The 25228-nt window shown below is 44.7% G+C and overlaps 1 protein-coding gene across 1 annotated transcript; it reads right to left on the bottom strand.

Annotated features, from left to right (window-relative positions):
• Window positions 1–13350: 13350 nt before the first annotated feature.
• cdk15 (cyclin-dependent kinase 15) lies at window positions 13351–25197 on the bottom strand. Its single transcript, XM_041966681.1, has 13 exons — window positions 25018–25197; window positions 23433–23579; window positions 23024–23118; window positions 22354–22433; window positions 21542–21636; window positions 21013–21075; window positions 20547–20670; window positions 20037–20157; window positions 19581–19674; window positions 19236–19299; window positions 15177–15225; window positions 14773–14915; window positions 13351–14179 (listed from the first exon to the last, which is right to left on the bottom strand). Exons 1-13 carry the CDS (start codon window positions 25195–25197, stop codon window positions 14067–14069), a joined length of 1368 nt encoding a protein of 455 aa, XP_041822615.1. The 3' UTR covers window positions 13351–14066.
• Between the last annotated feature and the right edge of the window lie 31 nt (window positions 25198–25228).

Here is a 25228-nt window from a genome sequence, read left to right as displayed (position 1 = left end):
TATTCACTGCCTTCCCCTGCACGGAAGGAGGGGGCTCCTTGAAACTCCTTGTTTTGTGGCTCATGTCGCCGCTGATTGGTCGGTGCGGGCGAAAGGGGCGGGGCTATGCGACATGAGCCCTCAGTGAAAGTCTTGAATACTCCAGTTTAAAGTCACTGCAGCAAAGTACAAATACCACAGAGTAAAAGTACTGCTGTGACAGAAGCCCTGCACTAAAGCTGTTGACACAAGATTCAAGATTCTTTGTCACTGAGCATGTTTTGACATGTCAATGAAATCTGCATTGCAACCCCCCTGTTAGAAACAAGATAATAAGAAAGATAAGAAAGATTATAAAATAAAATTAAGATACCAGAATAAAATAAACCAACATGCAGTAAAAATATTCGTAAATGCAATAAAATATACCAGAAGAACACAGTGCACCTCTTCTCCATGAATTATAACAACGTGATTCATTCTAATCTAATGAATAATTATTCCAATTATTCTACTTTTTAGTGAGATTGTGAAAGAATGAAGTGCATTTGTTTGTTTATCAGATCTAAAGTGGAATAAAGTACGTTAATAAAGGCTGACGATTAATTATTAGAGTGCTGAACTCGTTCACCTTTCAAGGTTTTCGGCCTCAAACTAAAGTCTTTAATGCCGTTTCATCGTTTTCACACATAAAAACAATTAAAATCAGACAACTCAGAATAAAACTGAAGGGGCTTTTTTACCCAAATCACCTCAGATATGAGTTTTTTGTGAATACTGGAAGAATCATTGTGTGTGTTGTTTCAAACTCATGAGAGAAATGAATCTCCTCAATAGATAACCAAAACGGTCTCCCCAGAGGACGAGGGACCAGCCGAGTCCAAACCCTCTGAAGACTCCCACCGTGTTCTCGACAGGTGGGCTAACAGGCCTGAGCTCAGCCCATGGTGAGGGGGTCTGGTCTGGTTTGGTCACTCATCAGTGCAGAGTGATCGCCTCCATCCTGAGACGATGAGGAGCTCATCCACAGGACACGAGGGCTCCTTCAAATGTTCTGAAATGTAACGCTTGAAGGTTTTTATTTCCATCGGAATATTTTTTAATGGACATCTTCTTTCATCTTTCTGTCCTTCCTTACACAGGTCCTGAAAGACCCCCCCTCCGAGCTGCGAGAAGACGGCGGAGCACAAACACTCGGCAGCGCTAACCAAAACACCGCCGACGCCACAACGCCTTTTTAGGCCAGAGCTCTTCAAAATAAAAGACCTGGACGCCATCTGTTACTGCTCTTCTCCTGTTTACCTCTGGACGGTTCGCCTCGGGGGGACGGAGACGAAAGGAGTCACGTGTCCTGAACAAAGGTGAAGTGAACGTGAGTCTCTGCAGAGAGGTGAGGGGGCGCTCTCAGAGGAAACCATCAGTTTTAAATGTTTCTGTCTCTTCAGCAGGCGGGCGTTCGCCTCCCCTCCCCCTCGGACCGAAGCGTTTCATCTCTTACATTCCTGAGAAAGTGCCGTTGAGGAAAAGCAGAGTCAGAGGTGAGGGCCTTCGTCTCCCCCGTCCCGCCCCCCTCCTCTCTGGGTTACATCAGGGAGGAGGGGGGCCTCCGATCCTCGGCCCGGTTCTCAAAACTGAGAGAAACCACCCAAAAATCTCATCTGAAGAAGCTGCTGTGCATCAGACATTCACCATATATTTAGCCTAGCTTAGCACAAACTGCTAGCCTACCTCAAAACAGAGAAATCTGCTTAAAAGCCAGCACAAGGACTGAGCGGGGGTTAGCAGGTGTGATCGGAGCTCATCCCATATTGGAGAGGTGAAGTTGGCTGGAAGCTGCCTCTTGTTGCGGGCCGTGCTCTGTCATCACCACATCGTGGTCTGTCCACAGGTGGCGCTTGATGTGTTTAGCTAAGCACAAGGAGAAACTGTCAGCCCGGTACAAGCGACCCTGATGGACTGACAGCAGAGCTCGACGTGTGACATCGTCTCCTGTCCTCAGACGTCGCCGTGGCCGCGGCGGCGATGGCTCAACGTGATGTTTGTGGTGCTGGAGGCTGAATTTTTCTGTCACAGAAACAGAATCAGTGAGTTCTGGATTGAAAGTGACCCGACGGATGAGTCGGTTTGACCTCCTGGCAGATGAACAGATTAACAAGCTGCAGAGTCTCTCAGCTGTATCGAGTATCAGTTCAGGCTGGATGGGATCCATTGTCCCCCTGATACATTACCCAGATGTGAACCCCCCCCCCCCCCCCCCCCCCCCCACACACACACACACACACCGTCACCCCAGCCGGCCTCTTCCAAACTTTCTCTGCTGTGAAAACACAAAGGCTGCCGTCGTCTGATGTTTGGCTCGGAGGTGGAGACGGGATCGTTGCCTCTGAACTCTTGATCGCACTTAATGCGTCCGGCGGTTTCCCAGCGAGGTTGTTCCTGTTGTGCTGCTCGTACATTCACACGAGTGTGATGCAACCGTTGCACGTGTTGGTTTACATGATGAGTGTGTTGACAGATCTGTGTGCAGTTTGATGTGATGGAGATGAAGGCAGGCGATGCTGTTACTGTGAGAAACAAACGGATTGAAAGAAGATTTCAGGTTTTTATTTGAGTGATTGATGTCGTGTTTGGTCTCTCGTGAGTTGATTAAAAATAGAAATTATAAAAAATTACCAATAAACCTACAAACAGCCTGCAGCCATGACGTGAATCCAGACCTGAATGTCTCCCCCGTTCACACCGATCGCTCCAGTTCATCCCGATTAATTCAGGACGAGCTGCCGTCCGACCGTTTGGGGGGAGGGAACGTAGTAAAATGTTGGGAGACGTTCTGCTGTGACTCTCATGGATGGATTTCAGACCACCTCTCTGTCCTCCTGCACTGTCTCTGAGATCTGACAGCAGTGTTCTCGCCGTCACACGGTTGGTTTCATTCGCTCACCTGCCTCCCCCTCTTTGACTCTTCCTGTCACATCCAACTGGCTGCGTGAGATCATTTCTTTAAAGGGGGCTCGACACCCTCGAGTGGAGCCCCCCGTCCTCGGAGGGAGCAGGAACCATTCCACCCCCCTGCCTCCTCCACTGAAATAAAACAACCTTTACAGATGAAAAGCCGCCATGTGAAGGGGGTCCGGGAGGGTCCGGGGGGAGGATTCCTGCACAGTGGAAGCTATGTTAAAGAGCAGATGATATTAACATCCTATTACCATCCCATTCATACACATTAACATGACAAGTCGCCTGGAGGGGGGCCCAGATGCACTCTGGGACGGCGGGGACAAAAGAGCTCCGCCCACAGGTCAGAGCAGAGAGGAGAGTGGAGATAAAAGAAGAAGAAGAAGAAGAGGAGGGTAAAAGGAGGACAAAGAGGGGGTTTCTGAGGGGCCGAGCTGAGCTGAGATCAGTTTGGGAAGAAGTTTTAACCCTTTAAACACAGATGAGAGGCTGGTCTTCAGGGTTTATATGATTTATATCAGGAGGATGGGGTTTAGGACCAGTTATGTTTAGAACCAGTTTATGTTTAAAACCAGTTTATGTTTAAAACCAGTTTATGTTGAAAACTAGTTTATGTTTAAAACCAGTTTATGTTTAGGACCAGTTTATGTTTAAAACTAGTTTATGTTTAAAACCAGTTTATGTTTAAAACCAGTTTATGTTTAAAACTAGTTTATGTTTAAAACCAGTTTATGTTTAAAACTAGTTTATGTTTAGGACCAGTTAATGTTTGGGACCAGGAGACCCGGGGGCCTTGAAGAGGGTTTGGAGGTCTTTGCAGGGTGACCAGTCGTCATTGAGGAGTTCATTTGTAAGCTAACATGTCGCATCAGTCTAACTGTTGATCTTATCTGACAGCCAATCAGAGAGCAGGATTCTCTGTTGCCGGGGTGTAATTAATCACAGTGAACCTGCTGAGGATCGTCCTTCATTGTGGTCGTAGAACAACGACGTTAATGACGAGTTTCAGATAAACAAAGTCAGTGCGAGTGAGCAGTAAACATCATGTGCGTCTCATCAGACTCGTTCAGTCAGCGTCTTATTACATTTAGTCTCATCGGGACAACACGGTCAGCTGAGGTGTCCCAACACACTGAGGGTGTGTTTGAGACAGAAACTCAGCTCACATGACAGAAACAAAGAGAAACTCTTCAGGGTCGGACACCACATGTTCATCTCAGGTGTTTGTCTGGGCGACGTGAAGCGACGAGAAGCGGCGTGAAGCGACGAGAAGCGACGTGAAGTGACGAGAAGCGGCGTCAAGCGACGAGAAGCGGCGTGAAGCGGCGTGAAGCGACGTCAAGCGGCGTGAAGCGACGTGAAGCAACGTGAAGCGACGTGAAGCTGATGTTCTGATGTTTGTTGATGTCTCAGCTTCATGTGTGCTGCCTGCTGATTGGACGCAGCTCCACTGAGTCAGCATTTACTTCTCAAATATAGAAAAAAACGGTTCAGAGGACAGAAGTGTTTGCATTAGTGTGTGTGTGTGTGTGTGTGTGTCTGTGTGTGTGTGTGTCTGTGTGTGTGTGTGTGTGTGTGTGTGTGTGTGTGTGTGTCTGTGTGTGTGTGTGTGTCTGTGTGTGTGTGTGTGTGTCTGTGTGTGTGCGTGTGCGTGTGTGTGTGTGTCTGTGTGTGTCTGTGTGTGTGTGTGCGTGTCTGTGTGTGTCTGTGTGTGTGTGTGTGTGTGTCTGTGTGTGTGCGTGTGCGTGCGTGTGTGTGTGTCTGTGTGTGTCTGTGTGTGTCTGTGTGTGTGTCTGTGTGTGTGTGTGTGTCTGTGTGTGTGTGTGTCTGTGTGTGTCTGTGTGTGTGTCTGTGTGTGTGTGTGTGTCTGTGTGTGTGTGTGTGTGTGTGTCTGTGTGTGTGCGTGTGCGTGTGTCTGTGTGTGTCTGTGTGTGTCTGTGTGTGTGTCTGTGCGTGTGTGTGTGTCTGTGTGTGTGTGTGTGTGTTACAGCCGGGGTGGTGAAGAAAACAGCAGGAAACAGCAGAAAGCTGCAGCGAAGCCTGATCGCTCACAGCATGAGACTAATCAGACTGCTGAGAGGGCGAGTCCCATAGAGACAGAGTGGAGAGAGAGAGAGAGGTTCAGTGTTTTCCACCAACAGAAAAATGAAAAGTCGAACATGAGAATATAAATCGCTCTGTTCGCTGTTGTATTTTTGTGAGTAAGTGTGTAAAAATGTTCAGTATGTAGGATCTCACGGTGACCCGGAGGAGCTGGAAGGGTGAAGTCTGGCTCCACGTTTCCAGTGATCTGATTGGTCAGTAGTCGGACTGTTGGTCCTCTGAAGGTACCCTGCTCGGGCACAGGTTACCATGGTGATCTATCCCAGTCACAGTCATTATGTCTGATATAATTACACTGACACAGCTGTTGAATGTGGTCATGTGACATCAGACTTTAACACAAAACTAAAACGAATGAATAAACGGCGTGTTGACGCGGCGGTGACGTGGCTTTACAGCCGTTTGCCCCGAGCGCCTTCACTTCCCAGAGTTCCTGTGGAGAGGCCAATGAGAGGTCAGCACTGAGTGTGTGTGTGTGTCCACGTGATTTATTGATCAGGGATGTGTCGTATTGACCTGCTGTTCTCAGATCAGCTGTGAAATAAGCCAAAATCAGCCAATCAAACATGTTTCCTGCACATCTGTTGACTCTGTACAGACGGTCAAAGCCTCCGTTTTCTTTCATTCAGCTCGTTTGCTGCGGAGGCTCTGATTGGTGGAGACTGAGGTCTCATCTGTTACGTCTCAAAGCGACTGTCTTCGTATCAAAGTGTGGAGACCTGTTTTCATCCTTTATTATTATTCCCCATCTTATTTTACTTGGTACAAACTGTTTATTCTGATTAATTAGAAATCCATCAGTTCACTGTTGCCAGGTTACATTTTATTTATGCTTCATACTTTAGTATTTTGCTTGCTTATTCCACTTTATTAACATGCTGACAAAACTGGAATATTTTCAAATATTTGATGACATTTAAGTCATAACCCTAACCCTAACCCTAACCTTATTTGGAGTTCCTTTGACTACTTTAAAGTGCCGGAGATAGTTGTTAACTTGGTGAAAGCATATTTCCAAGACATCAGACTGTGTGCAAGTAGCGCAGAGCTCACAACAGGCTGGCAAAGATTGGAGGTTGGTATTATGGCAGGATGTACAGTGTCCCCGCTAGCTTTCACAATGGCTATGGAGGTAATTATTAGGGCTTCCAAGTGGGTCGTAGGTGGAGAGAGACGGCAGAATGGAATGCGTCTTCCACCAATTAGGGCTTATATGGATGATATGACACTGCTAACTTCAACAGTGCCATGTACAAGGAGGTTGTTAGATAAAGTCAATCAGAATCTCAAGTGGGCTAGTATGAAGATTAAGCCTAGTAAGTCAAGGAGTATTTCAATATACAGAGGGAAAGTAAGTGATAGGAAGTTTGCTATAGATGGTGAGGAAATCCCAACAATTAGGGAGAATTCAGTTAAGAGTCTAGGACGGTGGTACAATGTGGACCTGAATGATGTTGAACAGGTTGTGCAGTTTAGAAAGGATGTTGCAGAAGGGCTGGAGAGAATAGATAAATCAGGGCTCCCAGGAAAACTGAGGTTGTGGTGCTTGCAGTTTGGCTTGTATCCTAGGTTAATGTGGCCAATGTCAGTATATGAAGTCCCATTATCTGTAGCAGAGAGAATGGAAAGGCTAGTTAGCTCTTATATTAGAAAATGGTTGGGTGCTCCCAGGTGCTTAAGCAATGTAGCTTTGTATGGGAAAGGAATGCTTCAGCTGCCAGTATCCAGTCTAACAGAGGAGTTTAAATGCACTAAGGTTAGGACAGAACTTTTATTATCTGGGAGTAAGGACATGTTAGTTAGCAATGTGGTTCCGAATCCTTCTGGGGGGAGGAAATGGAACCCAAGGGCAGCAGTGCAGGAGGCAGAGGCAGCTCTTAGGCATGCAGAAATAGTAGGAAATGTTCAATTTGGCCGGGGAGGCTTGGGGCTTGGCCCAGGCAAACCAGTGTGGAATAAAGCAGGTCTAAAGGAGAAAAGAAAGCTTGTAGTGGAACAGGTGCGTAGGCAGGAGGAGTTGTTAAGAGGGGCAAAAGCAGTTGGTCAAGCCAAACAGGGACAATGGTTGAATTGGGAAGGTGTTGAGAAGAGGAAACTTAGTTGGAGGGACCTGTGGAATATGGAGGAAGGCCGTATTAAATTTCTGATAGGGGCGACATACGATGTGTTGCCAACCCCGCAGAACCTAAGTCTCTGGGTACAGGGAGATCAATCGTGCCCACTCTGCTCAGGTACAGCAAGTTTAAAGCACATTTTGTCAGGTTGTAGAATTAGCTTATCACAAGGCCGGTATACATGGCGGCATAATCAGGTGCTGAGAAGCTTAGCCGCAGGCATTGAGGAGAGAAGGAAGCAGGTGAATTCTGGAATATCTAGAAAGGAGAGGTTAGATGTGCAGTTTGTTCGAGAGGGGGAGAAAAATAGAGCTGCTAAGTCAGGGAGAAAGCAGGTAGGTGGCTGCCTGGTAGGGGCTGATGATTGGCAAATGCAAGTCGACTTGGGAGGAAAGCTAGTTGTGCCCCAGGAAATAGTTTATAGTAATCTGAGGCCGGACATTGACTTATGGTCCATGAGTAAAAAGACTGTGTATTTTATTTAGTTAACAGTCCCTTGGGAAAATTCAGTGGAGGCAGCTTATGAAAGGAAGAAGACTAAGTATGCAGATTTAAAGACAGAATCTGAGCAGAGGGGATGGAAGACCAGGGTCTGTCCGGTTGAAGTGGGGTGTAGAGGTTTTGTTGCAGGGTCAGCTGTTTCACTGTTGAGGGAGCTGGGAGTGCATGGGCAAAATTTAAGGAAGACAGTGAGGGAGATGTCAGATGAGGCTGCTAGGTCTAGTCAGTGGATATGGATCAGGAGAAATAATAGTAGTTGGGGGGTGAAATAGGGACAGTGAGGGGGGGGGCAGAGGACATGCATGCCTAACCCGGCAAGAGAAGAGGTTAAAGTCTGAACAAGACACCTCTCCTCTGCTCTGCTTTCCCCGCCCCATCTTCTCGCTCTGCCAATAGGAAGAGAACCAGGAAGAGGAAGTTTAGATAAGGTGGGGGTGTGGCCAGCTAGAGTCTCTCTTTGGGACCATGCAGCCTGTTCAGGTGAGTGTGCGTGGTAAGATACAGAGTTGGCTTGTTTTTTGATCTTTTTGGTTGTTTTCCTGTTTTGTCTGCTTCTTGAAGGAAATGTTAGAAGAGGCTGTTAAATCTAGTCTGTGGTTTAGGCCTCCACCTTCAGCACCCTCTAAATTCTCCACCCCCTACCCGAACAAGGGTCTGTATCCAATCCCTACTTTCATCTTTTGACTCTACCTCTTTATTTTCCACCCCCTACCCGAACCAGGGTTTGTATTCCCACCCTGCTTTTTCTTGGTGCAGTTGGTGAGAGGCAGGGGTAGATGATGGTAGTGTGGCAATCGGCAGTTACATGTGGCATCTAGGCCTGTGGTAGCATTGTAGCAGCTAACAACAGCTAAAGGGGTGAGAGTATGATAGTATCTTAGCAGTTAGTATTGGTAGCTAGCAATTAACATTAACAGTATAGGTGAATCTAGCTTTATTGTCTTCTTCTGTTCCTCTTAGCAGGTAGCGGTTAGCACGTAGCATTAGCTAAATGGTAGCATCGGAACTGTATTGTCTTCTTCTGTTCTTCCTAGCGGTTAGCATTAGCATTAGCAATAGTTAAATGGTAGCATCGGTACTGGCCACTACCTGGAGCATCTCTGGGTCAGTTGAACGTGGCGGTGCTGTTTGGATTGTGTAGGAGCGGTGTGAACTGGCACTAGGGGGGGTGACTCTGGGACGCCGGAGTTCACTGCCTAACCTCCTGGAGGTGTAGTGGGACTAAGTAGGCGAAACACTGTTGAAGGGAGGTTTCCACCTGATGACCCCCAGAGACGTGTTAGAAATCACTGCTCTTTGGCAGGTATAGAGGCAGATTAGAGCTCCAAGGTTCTTCACTGAGAATGAATCCTCTTTTTGAGCACAAGTATCTTGTGTTTAAATTAACTCATGAAACTAAGCTGCATCAACAAAAAGCTTCCACCTCCACTGAGCTGCTTCTGATGAGTTCATGAAATAATGATGTCATGATGTGGAGATGATAACGGGGTCATTTATCTCGCCGATGTCTCGAGATAACGAGATGATTCATCCTGAGAAAACATCTCTCAGCAGGTCTGCTGGCTGAGACGAGGAAGCGACCGTTTTCTCCAGATAACGAGTCGATTATCTCGTTAGCTCGAGATGACAAAGCGCCTTTTCTCCAGATAGAATAATTACCTCGTGGTCTCCAGATCGCGACATTAAACACAGTAACGGTGTGGTTGCTCTCGCCTTCCATAACTTTAACACATTCATTCACGACATAAGACATTTAGATGTAGCTTAGCCAGACCACTAGCTGCTCTGCTCAGCCAGTTGAGTTAGCTTTAGCTATGCCAGCTCGTGGCTCTATTTATCATTTTGTGACGTGGAAAAACAAACTGCTGATGTTGGGCCATTGACATGGCTATTTGTCAGTGTTTAAGCATTAAGCAAGGCTAGCCGCTAGCTCTCACCCGATAGGCTAGCTCTGACACTGTAGCTGTCTAATTGGCTGCCTCTGTTTTTTTGGTTTTAGCTTCACGGTTCTTGAAGTTACCGCTTCATGGTGCGGTGCAAGTTTTAACATGGTGAAACCAAAGTCCGATTTTGGTCGTTTTAACAACTTTTAGCTTCGTAGGTCAGAATAACGCAGTATTATTGTCTGTTTTTATTTTTCTAACAAACTTTAGCGGGGTTGAACATGACGGTTTGTGAAAGTTGAAAGTTCCACCAACTGAAATGGAAAGTTTATTGAGCGAAAACAAAAAACCGAACAAATGATTAAAATAACTTCAGTCTTCTTCAGGGCCACATATCAAAGGCTGCCGCGCATTTTGATTTATTTATGATGACATTTGTTCAAGTGTCGTGAATGAATTTTCTCTCATCAAACGATATCAGACGTTCGCAAACACAAACACAGTTAAATATGCACAAACACCTCCAATCAATCAAACTTCCACATTCAAACTACACTTGACGTTCCTGTCAATCAAAAGAGTCGCACGAATCATTAATATTTGTTCAAAACAAGTCGGCGGGTTTGAAGTTTTTTTGGAGCGACTTGTTTTGTTGGCTTCCTCCCACATGAACAAATTAGAGATGAAGAGAAACAACAAGCAAGTAAATGAAAGCGAACAGACGGACGCCGAGTTTCCCAAATTTCTGATCTGAGCAAGAAGTTTGAAAAAAAGTGAGAAAAACAATCCAGAAGAAACTTCGCAGCGTCCAAATGAACGTATTCACAAAACAAAGCTAAATGACATAAAAAAAACGATGATAGAATGAAATAAAGGAGTAGAGTTAACTAAGAGAGGCACCACATACTCAAACAAATGATATCTGCTGCGAAACATGACAGATTTACAAAGAATGCTAACTGCTAGCAGCTAGCTATGTGTGTTTTGTTTCATGTTTAGTCCATGTTTCGCATATGTGTTTGTTTTTCAACTTTTAAAAACTCAAAAAATGAACACAAGAGCAAAAGCGTGGGGAATTAATTCTAACTGTATTTATCTGCTCTGATGGAAGCTTCTAATGTTAGCATGTCCAGCTAACTAGCTTCCTATCATCAGTGCTGGCCTGCTACCTCGTTTATTTATGTGGAATAACTAATTGAAGAGTTCATCACAACGCTTTTAAGTGAGTATGTTTAGTTTTAGACTTTGCTAAGGCTAGCTATGGCTAGCTCAGCAGTTAGCTTTCATGCAGCTAGCAGTCTAGTTGCTGTTTGTGGTTAAAAAAAAAGAGAGAATCTGTTTTTCTTTTTGTCTTATTTACGTCTGAAATCAGAGCCAGAGCCTCCAAAGTAAATGATTAAGAAGATGGCCATTGCTACATTGCTATGCTACTGTGACCCTGTGAGCATTTGGGGTCGTAAATGTTGTCCAGTACAAGCTAACGTCTAAACCACGTGTATGAAGTTTTACCGTAGCGCTGACCCTGCCTGTCGCTACGTGTTGAAAAGGATTTATTCATGATTTCGGATGATTGGCCACCTGCTCGCTGCTACTTCCTGTGAGTCACTTTGGACAAACGCACGTGCCACATGAAATGTATTGTAGGCTAATGATGCTAGCTTGTTAGTCACAGATGCTAACAGAGAGTTATGACGTGTTCCATGTTAGCGACCTCACGCAGTCACACAATCCCTACGTCACATTACAGAAGCTTCTGTGTGAGCAGTGTTAGCATGTAGCATGTAGCAGCGCGCCTGTAGAAATAGACAGGTGTGTGAACTGGTGTGTGCTGGGAATCCCAGTCACTGGGGAGGACTGGTCCCACTGGTCTGAGGTGTTTGTGTCTGGGAGGCTTCAGGTCGAGCTACAGGAGGATTACAGGGGGACTGTGGGATTCAGTGAAGACCTGCAGATCTTCAGACTCAGTAGGAAACCTGGATTTGAGCAGATTTTGGGGGATTATTTGGATTTTCATGGCTCTTTTCCATATTTCCTCTTGTTTTGCTGACGGTTTGAGTCTCAGGCTGTTCTTTGTTCAGAGGTAAGTGATGTGATGTTTTTCAATAGATTCTTATTGACACATGTAATAAATTATATTATGATGTTTTTTTTCTGTTAAATGGTTTAATTTATGACATGTGATCACCATCATCCAGTCACACGTGCACAGAGAAACACATTAGAGTTACACGTATGAATTTATTCCTTCAAATATCAGTTCTGAGAAAAGTGATGAAGAGCATGAATCTAGATGGAGGCTCCCAAAATCAGTTTTTTATGTCACTTCAGGCCACGTCAGCATGTTGTTAACTGATCAGAGGACAGTTTACATCCATCAGTTAAAACCAAGCACCATTCAGTGCTTCAGACGTTGGTTAAAGTGTGGGGGGAGGATGAGAGCTGAACCAACAGAGTGAAAACAGCTGAACAGTTTAAAACTGCCCCCCCAGCAGAGTGGATCAGAAGCTGCAGAGCTCCTCTGCTGGAAAGGTCCATCAGCTGTGAACGTTCAAACCCCCGAACACTCAGAGAACAGCGCAAAGCAGCAAATTCACTGAGTGTGTCAGGAAGAAAAACTGGCGAGGAGCCGTGTTGTTATTGGACTGCCTGCTGGACCTCATCGAGGGGGGAGTGGGCGGAGAGGGTCCTTTAGAGCCAGAGACCCCCAACACACCACCACACCCCACATCTGCACTGTGTTTCAGATTCTCTTCAAAAGGTTAAAATCCAGCTAATCCGACATTAAAACAGCACGAAGTCGACATATTTCCTGTCTGAGCTCATCAGCTTCAGTGATCTTTGTAAAAATCTGCTGATTCTGGATCCGCTGATTCTGGATCTGATGCAGCAACACGTCTCTAACAGGAGCAACAAGAAGTCTGAAGAACGCTGTGAAAAAAGTCGTGTTGACGTTGTTTTTGTCTGTTTTTACAGCGTGAGGTGATGAGACAGATGTGGAGGTGTCGCTGAGGAAGAGGAGGAGGCGAGCATCGTCAGTCAGACAGATGAAGGAAACAGCTGATGGTCGTTTGTTATGGTGAGAAATGAGTCATAAATCAGCTGCACTCTGAGACCAGACCAGGTCCTGGACTCTGTTGAAATGTGAATGAAGCAAATGAAGCTTTTTACAGTTTGAACTTCATTTGAACTGATTTCAGATCTGTGGCTGTTCAGAGTTCAGGTCGTGCCGTGTTTCATGTTTTAGCTTTAGCTGAAGCTACTGGACTAGAAGGAAGAAGCTGCTCGCGTCTTCTGCGTGAAGTGGAGCCGCCGTCGTTCCAGAAATGATGATTAATGAGGAGCAGCACGGAGGTCTGGTGAGATTCACGAGATCAAACTGGTTTCACTGAACAGGACAAAAGACATTTTAACGAGTATTTAACACCAAAAGACTTATTTATTCAGATAAAAGTCCAAACGAGCCCAGATGAAGGAGTCAGGCGGCTCAAACTGTGACAGCTGCAGACCAATCAGGAGCTCAATCAGCACACCTGTGCCAGGTGTGCTTATAAAGCCGAGCAGCAGTCAGTGCTGCACCTCTGTGGTCTGAGGCTTTTTCTTCCCCCCCGTGTTGCTGTTTATTTCACGTCCATCACTTTGTTTATTAGCTGTTTCCTGTTTGTGGTTGCAGCCTGAGAGCAAAACAGAGGAAGACGAGCGAAGAATCAGCTTTTATTTGTCGACAGGGAGCTTCAGCGCACGAACAGATAAAGATTCATTATTCATGAGCAGCTTCAGGGGACTCGATCAGCCAAAACACATGAATAAATCCTGATAATGCTAATGAATGCTAACGGGAGAACTGTTCAGACTGACGTCCTCAGAGACTAAAAGTCATGAAGGAACATTTTATATTTAAATCAACAAATTCGAGCATTAAATCAGATTTACACGAGAGAAGATGCTGATAAAGTTTTACTTTGACAAGTCACAGTTCTGACAGCCAGCAGCACTCAGCATCCAGCTTTAGCTTCATGCTAGCAGCTAATCTTAGCTGAAGCTTTGCAGCACTCAGCGTCCAGCTTTAGCTTCGTGCCAGCAGCTAATCTTAGCTGAAGCTTTGCAGCACTCAGCGTCCAGCTTTAGCTTCATGCTAGCAGCTAATCTTAGCTGAAGCTTTGCAGCACTCAGCATCCAGCTTTAGCTTCATGCTAGCAGCTAATCTTAGCTGAAGCTTTGCAGCACTCAGCGTCCAGCTTTAGCTTCATGCTAGGAGATAATCTGATACAAAAGGTCCTCAGCATCACTGTCCAGTTTCCCCTGTGCTGGTCTTATCAGGCTGATGGTGGTTCGTTAAAGGGTCTGTCCACCCCTCTGGTCGTCTGGTCAGGCTGATGGTAGTTTGCTGTGGGTGGTTTGAGGGTCTGTCCACCCCTCTGGTCGTCTGGTCAGGCTGATGGTAGTTTGCTGTGGGTGGTTTGAGGGTCTGTCCACCCCTCCGGTCGTCTAGTCAGGCTGATGGTAGTTTGGTGCGGGTGGTTTGAGGGTTTGCTCACCAGTACTTGGCGGTGGACAGCAGGGAGGTTCTGACCTTCCGTCCAGGGTTGTAGATGTCTCTGACCTCCGTCTCCAGACGAACGCCGGGCACCTTGAAAATGGACACAGCTGAAAAGCAGAGAGAGGAAGGAGATAAATGGTTTGGGATACAGGAAACAGGAAACAGGAAATATATAAAGTTCAGTTTGTCATGACTTAAAAAAAAAACATGACAAAACAGTCAATGAATACATGCTCAAAAACATGAATACAAAAAAGGAGTGCATAAATAAATACAAATAAATACATAATTTTAAAAATCCATCACTAAAAAAGTTTTCATGTGGTCTTTCAGGTGTGAAGAACACGTTTACCTGACGGACAGGTGTGTGGCTGCAGAAACTGAGAGAAAATTATTTTTGAAAGACATTTTGTCAAGTAGGAAAATTAAAATTGATGTTTTTCGGATGAAAATCTGTTCTGGTGCTGCTTTAACAAACCCAAACTGTCCATGTAAAAAAACATGACTTTGTACTGTAAAAATTGGATCCTTCCAACCCTGGGTGTCGTCTGTCAGGCAGATCACAGCGAGAACAAGACAAAAATAAATATCCCCATCATCCCTGAAATCTGTGTGTCTGTCCTCCAGCAGACAGACAGGTGTGTGTGGGACAGCAGGTGTTAGCATTTAGCTCTGTTAGCATGTATAATGGAGTTCTTACTGTCTCTGAGGTGCATGATGGGAGGAGGCAGTGTGCTGAAGTATGGGTGCTGCAGACAGTCCTGTGCTGAGATCCGGTCTGTAGGGACCCCCTTCAACATCCTTTGGACCAGGTCCTCTGTCTTATAGGGAAGTTGGTTCAACCTGATCCACATTGAGAGAGACGGAATGAACCTAATCCAGATCAGTGCGGCAGACTCCATGCTAATACACTAACAATTTAGCATACCCGAGACTGAGTAATACTGGGCTCCACATACCAGCAATTTAAAAAAGACAATTTTCAGATGTTAGCATAGCAACAGTTGGCTCCATGCTAATAGTTTAGCACAAGAATTATGTTTTTCTTTTTTTTCTTCTCATTTCATTTATTTAATTACCTTTTTTTGTCTTTTCTATTCTCACCTTTTCCAAACGGTCCTGAACTGCTTCGGCTCGCAGTGAACAAACCACTCTGTGGACGGAAAGAAAGAAAAGAAGCAACAGCTGAAAAGAATGAAAGGAGACATTCATGTTCATCTGAGGATGAACTGTAATGACTCTATTGATCCTCTGACTTTTCATCCAGCGCCATCATCACGTTAACGTGTGACATTCTCAACAGCCTCAGCAGGACTACTGCTACTGCTACTGTTGATTAGCTAATGTTAGCATGCTGCCATGCTAGCCAAACTGTGGAATATACAGGATATTGATATGCAACAGACAGTTTGGTGCTTTGCTCTTTTAGCCTAAATTGAGTCAAAGTGTCTCCATTAGAGCTGCTGAATTGGCTGTTAGCAGCCGCCATTAGCAGTTCCCGTTAGTGGCTCGTTTTAGCACCCACTGTTAGCAGCTGGTTTTAGCAGCTGGTTTTAGCAGCTTTTAGCTCAGCCGGCCGGACCGGGCCGGACCAGGCCGGACCGGGCTCTCTTAGTGAGAGGTGTTTTTCCCTCAACCTTCCAATGAGGTCACATGTGAGGAGGAGCAGGGGGCTCCTCCTTTGGAGGTCTGTTCTCTGACATGTTTTGTGGTTCAGTTTGGGGGGGTTTACTCTCTCATTAGGCTCAAATAATTAAAAAAAAGTTTCTTTAAATGTGATTGGTCTTCGCAACCCAGTAAAGAGATATAAGGTTTTGAGTAAATTTGGGTATTTTAACTCCTACTTCAGTTCCTGTAAGAAGAGTCGGAAGAGAGGAGTTGACACTCTTATTTCTAACTCTGTTAATTTCGATTTTATTATGGGACAGGGAGATAAAGAGGGCAGATATATAATGACAAAAGGCAAGATAGACAATACGGTGGTCACTTTAGTAAATATATACGCCCCACCAGAGGGGAGGAGTTTCTTTACAGATTTATTTGACACAGTAGCTTCAGACTCTGAGGGCGTCCTGCTGTGTGCAGGAGACTGGAATACAGTTCTAATTACTCTATCGACACAACAAGCCCAAGAAATCACAGGCCTGTTAGATCAAGACATCTCAATTTGTTCATTAAAGAAGGTTTGTTTGATGTTTGGTGAAACCTCCATACAAGAGAAAGAGATGTTACTCACTACTCAGCTGTTCACCAGGTGACTATTTCTTAATGAACAACACAGACAGACACAGAGTAAAAGAGTGATTCTAGATTCAAACCTGGACTAATAGATAAAACATTCAGCAGGTTTCCCCTTGTGTTTTGTCTTTGTCTGGTTTTTGTCACATCCTGTTTTATTTTGAAGGTTTATGTTATGTTTCTTGGGTTACTTTACTTCCTGTGTTTTCCCTCCCTTGTGATTGTCTGATGTGTTTCACCTGTGTGTCATTAGTGATCCTGCCCTGTGTATATAAGTCTGTGCCCCCCCCCCCAGTCTTTGTCGGGTCGTTCCCTTGCCATCGTGTTATTCTATGTTCTCTGGTGTTATCTTCGTTCTCTGTGTGTCATTAATCATACCTGAGTTTTTGTGTGAAATAAATTTGTTAATTTATATCTACACCCCTTGTGTCTGCGTTTGGGTTCAACCCCTTCAACCCCACCTTCCCTGACAGATTCTTTCTGTGGAAAAAGAAACAAAGCAAAGTCTGATCAAGAACGCTGGGAAAATGGACTGACTTCCAAAAAATGATGATGATGGACTATAAATCACCCCCACTCTCTTTGTTGTCTGACCATGTTTTGTTGTGTTTGTATTCTGAAAGTACAAATAAAAAGTAGAAAAGCAGGAGGATTGTCAGGGGAGTTTTGTTCTGTTATAAGAAGCATCTTCATCTTTTTTGTGTGGTTCTGGGGGTCACAGATGTGTCCGGACTGACTGAGTTCTGAGTCTTTACGGCCTCTCTGGGAGGCGGCGCCTGACTTTGAGAACCTCTGATTTATGGGGAGAGTTCAGGACCTGAACTGGGTGTCATCATGGATGTCTGAGCTGTTGTATCATCAGTCTGTGTGGGCGGAGGTGACTGATTCCCCCACACGTCTCCTGAGGTGGAGCTGATTAATCACACCTCGTTATGTCCAGTGGGGCTGCTGATCTCACCCTGTGGTTCTCTCCTGTCCCTCCCCCCTCCCAGTCTGAGGAAAGTGTTGTTCACAGCACTGAGGACAGGCTTCATTATAATGTGAAGAATGTTGATGATTAAACAGAATTAATAATGAAAACATCTTTTCTTGCGATCATATCGCCATCAGTGTTTGTATTTCAGTGTCTGTCTAACTGTCTGTGTGACCTGCCTCACATACTGACCCCACACATGATCACACACATCAACACGCGTGTCACGTGTCAGCTTTTCATTCAGTTATGGCACAAAATCACAGTGATGTTTATTTATGATTCCATTTAAAAACCGAACCTTCATCCTGTTTGTGTCTCACTCTGTGTTTTTCTTTGGATTTGATCTGTTTCTCTCTTGTTTCATTGTTTCTGCACAATAAGAACTGAAAAAGTTTAAATCCTGTTCTGTGAGTTGTGGTGCAGTGACGCCCCCTGGTGGACAATCTGACACACTGCAGAGAAATGTTTCACCTGCTGAACCTGAACAGAGCCGATCATTCAATCAATAATCAATCAATCAGTGGAGAAACATGTGAAATGTTCAGTCAGTTGGACAAATGGACAGAAACATGAAGCTGTCAGATTATTATCCAGCTAATAAACAAAAAAGATGAGATAAAAGGTTAATTTAGCAAAAAAATGAATTGCTAGTGAACTACAAAATAAAAGAGCATTCTTTAAGTTGCTAAAACTACAATTTAAACATCAATCAATAAAAATACATAAATAATGACCTAAAGATATTTACATATAAAACCAAATGGAATGACTTATTGAGCAGAATGTTTCTAAATGATTCGAGAGCAAAGCAAAAAATTATAAAATCAAACTGTTTAATCTGTGAAATAAAAACAGCTAAATGAAAAACTATCATCAAAATAATCTAAATAAACTCAGCTCAATGAATAATAAATGTGTAATGTCAGAATGCTAAATTAAATAATTGACCAATATGCAGACATGGCAACATGAGCTTGGTATAAATATTGATGGGGATCAATGGACTCAAACAAAGAAAACTTCAGTGTGTAACCGTGCCAGATTGTTGCAATTCAAGATCCACCGTTTACAAATTTCTCCAAACAAAAGACATAAAATGAACTCTCAACTCTCACCTGCATGTTTAAAATGTAAAATCTCAGTTGGTACCTATACCCACTGTATCTGGTCCTGTCCTAAAGCTCAAACATATTGGATGGATATATTTGGTGTTGTGTTACACATGGACCCTCTTTCTTTGATCCTAGGTTACCCCAGTCAAGACTCTACTGTGGGTGTTGACTCTATAAGACTGTATAATATCCTGACATATGCAGCAAGGAAGAACATCTTTCTGTCTTGGATAAGAAACAAACCCCCCCACTACATCAAACATAAGATAATTATGGAATGTTTTCCCCTTGAGGACCTGACCTGCTTCACTCGTCAGAAGGACAGTTTATGAATATTTGGACTCCATATCTTCGCTTTTCTAACTCCACAGTAGCTTCAGTGCTCTCGAGCGCTGTCATTGGCTAACCTTTGGCTCCTTCTTCTGCATATTATTACAGCCTGCCAATTTGAAACTTCTAGAAGTGTGATCTGGGTGTATTTTTATTTATATATATTTTATCTGTCTCGTCCTTTTTTCTTTTCATTGTTCTGGTCAGATGTGAGAAGTACATGTGCACAGGCTGTCGATGTCGTACTGAGCGCTGTTGATGTTGTTGTATTATTGTTGTTATGTTAATATGTAAAAAACTCAATAAACATATTTGAGAAAAAACATGAACCAATAATATCCGGTAAAGTAATCTAATACTTTAGAATAATTGAAAACAGCAAAAAACTAATTCATTAGAATATCAAGAGTCAATTGTTTGTTCCTGTCTCTTCCTCAATGTGTCAAGGTGTCCTCCCCGCTGTCTTGTGATAGGCTGTTGAGACAGGAAATGGGCGGAGTGACTGACCTGGTTTATAGTTGGGCAGTTGGCTGACTCCAGGCCAGCTGTCCTCAGAGGGGACACCCAGGACCTGCAGCATGAAAACAGAGTCTGACAGTCTGTCATCGTGATGATCCGACGCTATCTGACATCTTTACTTTCAATGTGACTGACTTTATCATCAGAAGACTTTCAGGCTTTTTAAAGATAATTGATTCTGAGCCAGTTTCCTCTCTTTCTGTTTCCAGGTTGAATCACTGAATCGACGGATGATAAACAGACAAAGTGGGAAAGAGCCTGAGCAACTCTTTTCTTCTAGATTATGTAGTTAACAGGAAAATCACAATCTTTGCGCCGGAGACTTTTTCTCACCATCCAGATCTTCTGCAGTTGTTCAAACACATCCGTGTCTCCTGGGAACGCCGGCGCCCCCTGCAGCATCTCTATGAAGATACACCCAGCTCCCCTGATTCAAACACAAAAACTTTATGTAAAGTCACACCATGACGTCATCTTCTGTCCTCTCCTTCGACTCAATGTGAAGAAACATTTTCAGATCATAAAGATAAAACAGATGGAACGATATGAGATAAAACCTGCAAAGTAAACACGATTTCCAGCCAATGAAAAGTTGTTCATGTCAATAACAAAGAGCCTGAAACAGATGCTTGTGGTACACCACATGTTCTCTGAACATCTTCCATGTTTTCCGTTTTTCAGATGTTTCCGTACATCAGTTATAAATCTTAAATATCCACGAATGGATCGAGATGCTACGTCGTTACTCTGCATCCTGCAGACAGCACCAGTGTGTTCGTCTGTACTGACCAGATGTCCAGAGCCGTGGAATAATCTGTCGATCCCAGCAGGACATCGGGGGGTCGATACCACAGCGTCACCACCTCCGAGGAGAAGGTCTGACTGGGGATGGACTTGGCCCGAGCCAGACCTGAACCCAGATCCAGACACAGAGGTCCATTCAGTACCAACAGATTAGAAACCACCAGTAAAGAAGAGCTACACGTCCGTCCAGCCCCCAAAAACTTTACAAAGTGTCTCTCAGCAATAAAAAAACACAAAAAATCTGGGATGCTGATGATTATAAGCATCGATCTGTAACTCTCAGTATTAGCTTAGCTGCTAACTAGCTTTATTTAACATTTTATCCTCAGTAAACTAGTTGCTGATGGGCTGAATTTAGTTTTTCTGTGCAAAGCAATTAAAGATACTGAGAACAACAAGAAAACGACAAGTTTCCTGTTTTTTTTATGAATGAGAGACGATCGTTAAAGCTTGTGGCCTGTGGGTGGAGCTCCATGTGGAGGCTCAGTCCCTGACCAAAGTCGGCCATCTTCAGTTCTCCCAGGTAGCTGATGAGCAGGTTCTGAGGCTTCAGGTCTCTGTGGAGGATCCTCCGGCTGTGGATGTAGCAGAGAGCTCGCAGCAGCTGGAACATGAAGATCTGCAACGAAAACAACAATGAACGACAAACAACAACAGACAGAACGTCTCCAACAACAACAACAACAATGACAACAATGACAAACAACAACAACAAGGATAAACAACAACAAACACAATACCAACAAAAACAAACAACAACAGACAGAACGCCTCCAACAACAACAACAACAATGACAACAATGACAAACAACAACAACAACAAGGATAAACAACAACCATCCTGATCCAGAGAATGATCTGCCAACAGCTCCGTGTGTGTCCATGTGTGTGTTTATGTGTTGATACGAGCTGCAGAGACAGCACGATAAAAGGATGGGAGATGTTTCTGGTGTGAACGAACCCGGACGTTGTGTGAGTGCAGTCCTCCGGGGTGCTGGCTCATGTACTGGGCCAGGTCCGTTTGCTGCAACGACACAAGAACAGATAAGAGCCGAACGGGCCTGCTGTGCTCATTTCCAGCTCTGTGTTTTCATTCTGGGCTCTGCATGAATCACAGACCCTCATGTAGACCCTCATTTCAGATTCTGCTTCAGCTCCCATCTCTTTAAGGCCCCCCTCCCCAAAAGCCCAGGGGCAGCATCCTTTGCTTGTTCGCATCACAACAACACTGCAGAGGAGTGTAACTTTATTGACTGATTCTGCTGAAACTGGATCTTTTCTGGGTTTCCCTCTGACGTCCTCCGGCTGCTCTGCGTCAGGACGAAGCTCCTGTGCTGGGGGGGTGTAAACACCAACGTTCCCCTGGTAACAAGTAAAACTAGCTTTCCTTCACAACCGAATCAGTACTTTCTGCAGGGTCATCCTAATGTTCCCAGGCTCCGATGTTAGTGCCCTGTGTTCCCAGGGTTCTATGTTCTCAGGGTTCTCACCACGTATTCAAAGACGAAGGTCAGAGACTCTCTGGTGTGGATGATGTCGTGGAGGACGACGATGTTGGCGTGTTTCAGGCCTTTAAGCAGAGAAGCTATACACACACACACACACACACACACACACACAACATGACAACAATGTCTGTACTGCTGTAAAAACATTTACAACCAGGATGACCACCTTAAAACTTTCAAACTTAATTAAAACCCCTTAAACCTTACCATCACCTTGAAATCCCAATCTCACCTTAAACCAACTGAACACGACTGTATACCCAACCACCCCAAACCACCCTAAACCTTTATAAACCCCTGAAAAACCCTAATACCACCTTAACCCATAAGAACCTGGACCCATTTCTGCTTTTAGGAAAATTATGGGGGACATAAGACAGACTAAATAGACCACATAGAACACATTTCTGACATTTTTTTTCAAAACACCACCCCCTACTGTCCAAGATGGGTTCTTATGGGTTAAATCCACCTTAAAAATTATTTCCAAAAATCTTGAATCAGGACTAAAATAACCTGTAATGCTACGCTGTAAAAAATAATGAGGTCACAGAGTAACAAAATGATGACAAAAGAAAACACTGCAAAACATACAACACTGTAAAAAAAGTAGCAACCATCGCACACACTGTAAAAAAATGGTGGCTGTGGGTGAGGTGTAGAGGAGATTTGAAAAAAAAACATATTCAACACACACAAAGAAATCCTGTGTGTGTGTGTGTTTGTGTAAATGTGTGTTTGTGTGTGTGTGTGTGTTTGTGTAAATGTGTGTGTATGTGTGTGTGTGACATCACCTTCTCTGATGGCGGTGAATGGGACGCCCTCCTCCGTCTTCATACGAATGACCTTCAGAGCCACCAGCTGCCCGTTAATCCTCGACAAGCAAAGCAGAAGAAGAAGTCAGTGTTTGTTTTCAGTGCTGGAAGGAGGATTCACATCCTGTCCCGAAGTCCATGTTCCTGCCTGACGACAGTTTAACTTCGACCTGTGGCACATGACGTCCTGGCCTGATGTCTGAATGAGGAAGAGCTGCTCAGAAAACATGGGCCTACATCTCAACTCTTTCTGAGACTCCCTGGTCTGTGGTTTTGGCTGAGACTGATTCCGGTCTGTGGTTTCGGCTGAGACTAATTCTGGTCTGTAGTTTTGGCTGAGACTGATTCCGGTCTGTGGTTTTGGCTGAGACTAATTCTGGTCTGTAGTTTTCGGCTGAGACTGATTCTGGTCTGTGGTTTTGGCTGAGACTGATTCTGGTCTGTAGTTTTGGTTGAGACTGATTCCGGTCTGTGGTTTCGGCTGAGACTGATTCTGGTCTGTAGTTTTGGCTGAGACTGATTCTGGTCTGTGGTTTCATCTGAGACTAATTCTGGTCTTTAGTTTTAGCTGAGACTGATTCTGGTCTGTAGTTCTGGTGCTGGTGCAGCAGGTGAAATGGACAGTCTGGTTTGGTGGAGCCGGACTGACCTGCTGATTCCTTTGTAGACTGAGGCGTACGCTCCTTCACCCAGTTTCTCCAGACTCACATAAGAGTGAGCTGCTCCAAACTGAAGACCTGGTTTCTGAGCAGAGGACACGTGTGAGCATCACATCAGACAGTGTGTTTGTTTGACGTGTCGTGTGTCACATGTCCTGTCCTTCGTGGTCGAGACGTCTGGAAATGTACTTTTCTGATTCTAACAGCAACATTCAGTCGACACATCAGTGAGGCCTCAGCTCATTAGTTATTCACGTCCCCAAAAGCATGACTCGCAGGCAGACAGGTGAGACAGGTGAGACAGGTGAGACAGGTGAGACAGGTGAGACAGGTGAGGATAAACTGGAACCAAAAGGCAGAAAAGGGTCACAATGATTGACAGGTAAGATATTTTCTGACCCAGGTGAAGTGGTCCTGGCAGCTGTTCCCTCTCAGTGGGTCGCTGTTGCTGCGTTCTCGGTGCACTCGGAGCCGTCGGGACTGCAGAGTGTGGAACCAGTGAGGCTGGGACCCAGAGGGGGACGAGCTGGACTGGTCCAGATCCAGCTGTGACACACAGACAGAGACCAGATTAACAGGATCATCTCAGACATTTTTAATCCACCTTTAAAACCTTTAAAACTGTGTGAAACATTAAAACCCCATAAAACTTTAAACCACCTTAAAAAACAACAACCAGGGAACATGCTGTAAAAAATAACAACTGTGGATGCGTTGTAAAAATATTTACAACCAAAAATACACACTGTAAAAAGACTACGTATTCCAAATATACAGTGTGAAAAACAACAACCACACAGGAGTACTGTTACTCACACAGGAGTACTGTTACTCACACTGTTACTCACACAGGAGTACTGTTACTCACACTGTTACTCACACAGGAGTACTGTTACTCACACAGGAGTACTGTTACTCACACAGGAGTACTGTTACTCACACTGTTACTCACACAGGAGTACTGTTACTCACACAGGAGTACTTTTGCTCAAACAGGAGTACTGTTACTCAGACAGGAGTACTGTCATTCACACAGGAGTACTGTTACTCACACAGGAGTACTGTTACTCACACAGGAGTACTGTTACTCAAACAGGAGTACTGTCATTCACACAGGAGTACTGTTACTCACACTGTTACTCACACAGGAGTACTGTTACTCAGACAGGAGTACTGTTACTCACACAGGAGTACTGTTGCTCAAACAGGAGTACTGTTACTCACACAGGAGTACTGTTACTCAGACAGGAGTACTGTTACTCACACAGGAGTACTGTTACTCACACAGGAGTACTGTTACTCACACTGTTACTTACACAGGAGTACTGTTACTCACACTGTTACTCACACAGGAGTACTGTCACTCACACAGGAGTACTGTTACTCACACAGGAGTACTGTCATTCACACAGGAGTACTGTTACTCACACAGGAGTACTGTCACTCACACAGGAGTACTGTTACTCACACAGGAGTACTGTTACTCACACTGTCACTCACACAGGAGTACTGTTACTCACACTGTTACTCACACAGGAGTACTGTTACTCACACAGGAGTACTGTCATTCACACAGGAGTACTGTTACTCACACAGGAGTACTGTCATTCACACAGGAGTACTGTTACTCACACAGGAGTACTGTCATTCACACAGGAGTACTGTCACTCAGACAGGAGTACTGTCATTCACACAGGAGTACTGTTACTCACACAGGAGTACTGTTACTCACACAGGAGTACTGTCATTCACACAGGAGTACTGTTACTCACACAGGAGTACTGTTACTCACACAGGAGTACTGTCACTCACACAGGAGTACTGTTACTCACACAGGAGTACTGTCATTCACACAGGAGTACTGTTACTCACACAGGAGTACTGTCACTCACACAGGAGTACTGTTACTCACACAGGAGTACTGTTACTCACACTGTTACTCACACAGGAGTACTGTTACTCACAGCTCAGTCTTATCAAATACCTCAGCAGGCGGGAGGGACGTTGAACTTCTGCTCTTTCTGAAGCGGAGCTCTTCCATCTTCACCTCCTCCTCATCTTCTTCCTCCGTCCTCCCTTTCTCTTCTTCGTCCTCTTCCTCACCACAGCAGCACTTCCTCACCCACCGCCCGGCCTCCCTCACCCACCGGCGTAGGTCTTCCATCTTTTCTTCGGCTTTAATCCACTCCTCTTCC

The sequence above is a fragment of the Chelmon rostratus genome, chromosome 24 (assembly GCF_017976325.1).
Source record: "Chelmon rostratus isolate fCheRos1 chromosome 24, fCheRos1.pri, whole genome shotgun sequence".
Lineage (NCBI taxonomy): Eukaryota > Metazoa > Chordata > Actinopteri > Chaetodontiformes > Chaetodontidae > Chelmon > Chelmon rostratus.
Note: the sequence above shows the minus strand (reverse complement) of the source record. Positions and strands in the feature narration are given on the sequence as shown.

Excerpts from the sequence above, each read along its gene's own strand:
- cdk15 (XM_041966681.1), bottom strand. The coding sequence starts at position 25,197 with ATGGAAGACCTACGCCGGTGGGTGAGGGAGGCCGGGCGGTGGGTGAGG. Across the intron at positions 23,580-25,017 it reads CGTCCCTCCCGCCTGCTGAG|CTGGATCTGGACCAGTCCAG; the intron begins GTATTTGATAAG and ends TGTGTGTCACAG. Across the intron at positions 21,637-22,353 it reads ATTCACCGCCATCAGAGAAG|CTTCTCTGCTTAAAGGCCTG; the intron begins GTGATGTCACAC and ends GTGTGTGTATAG.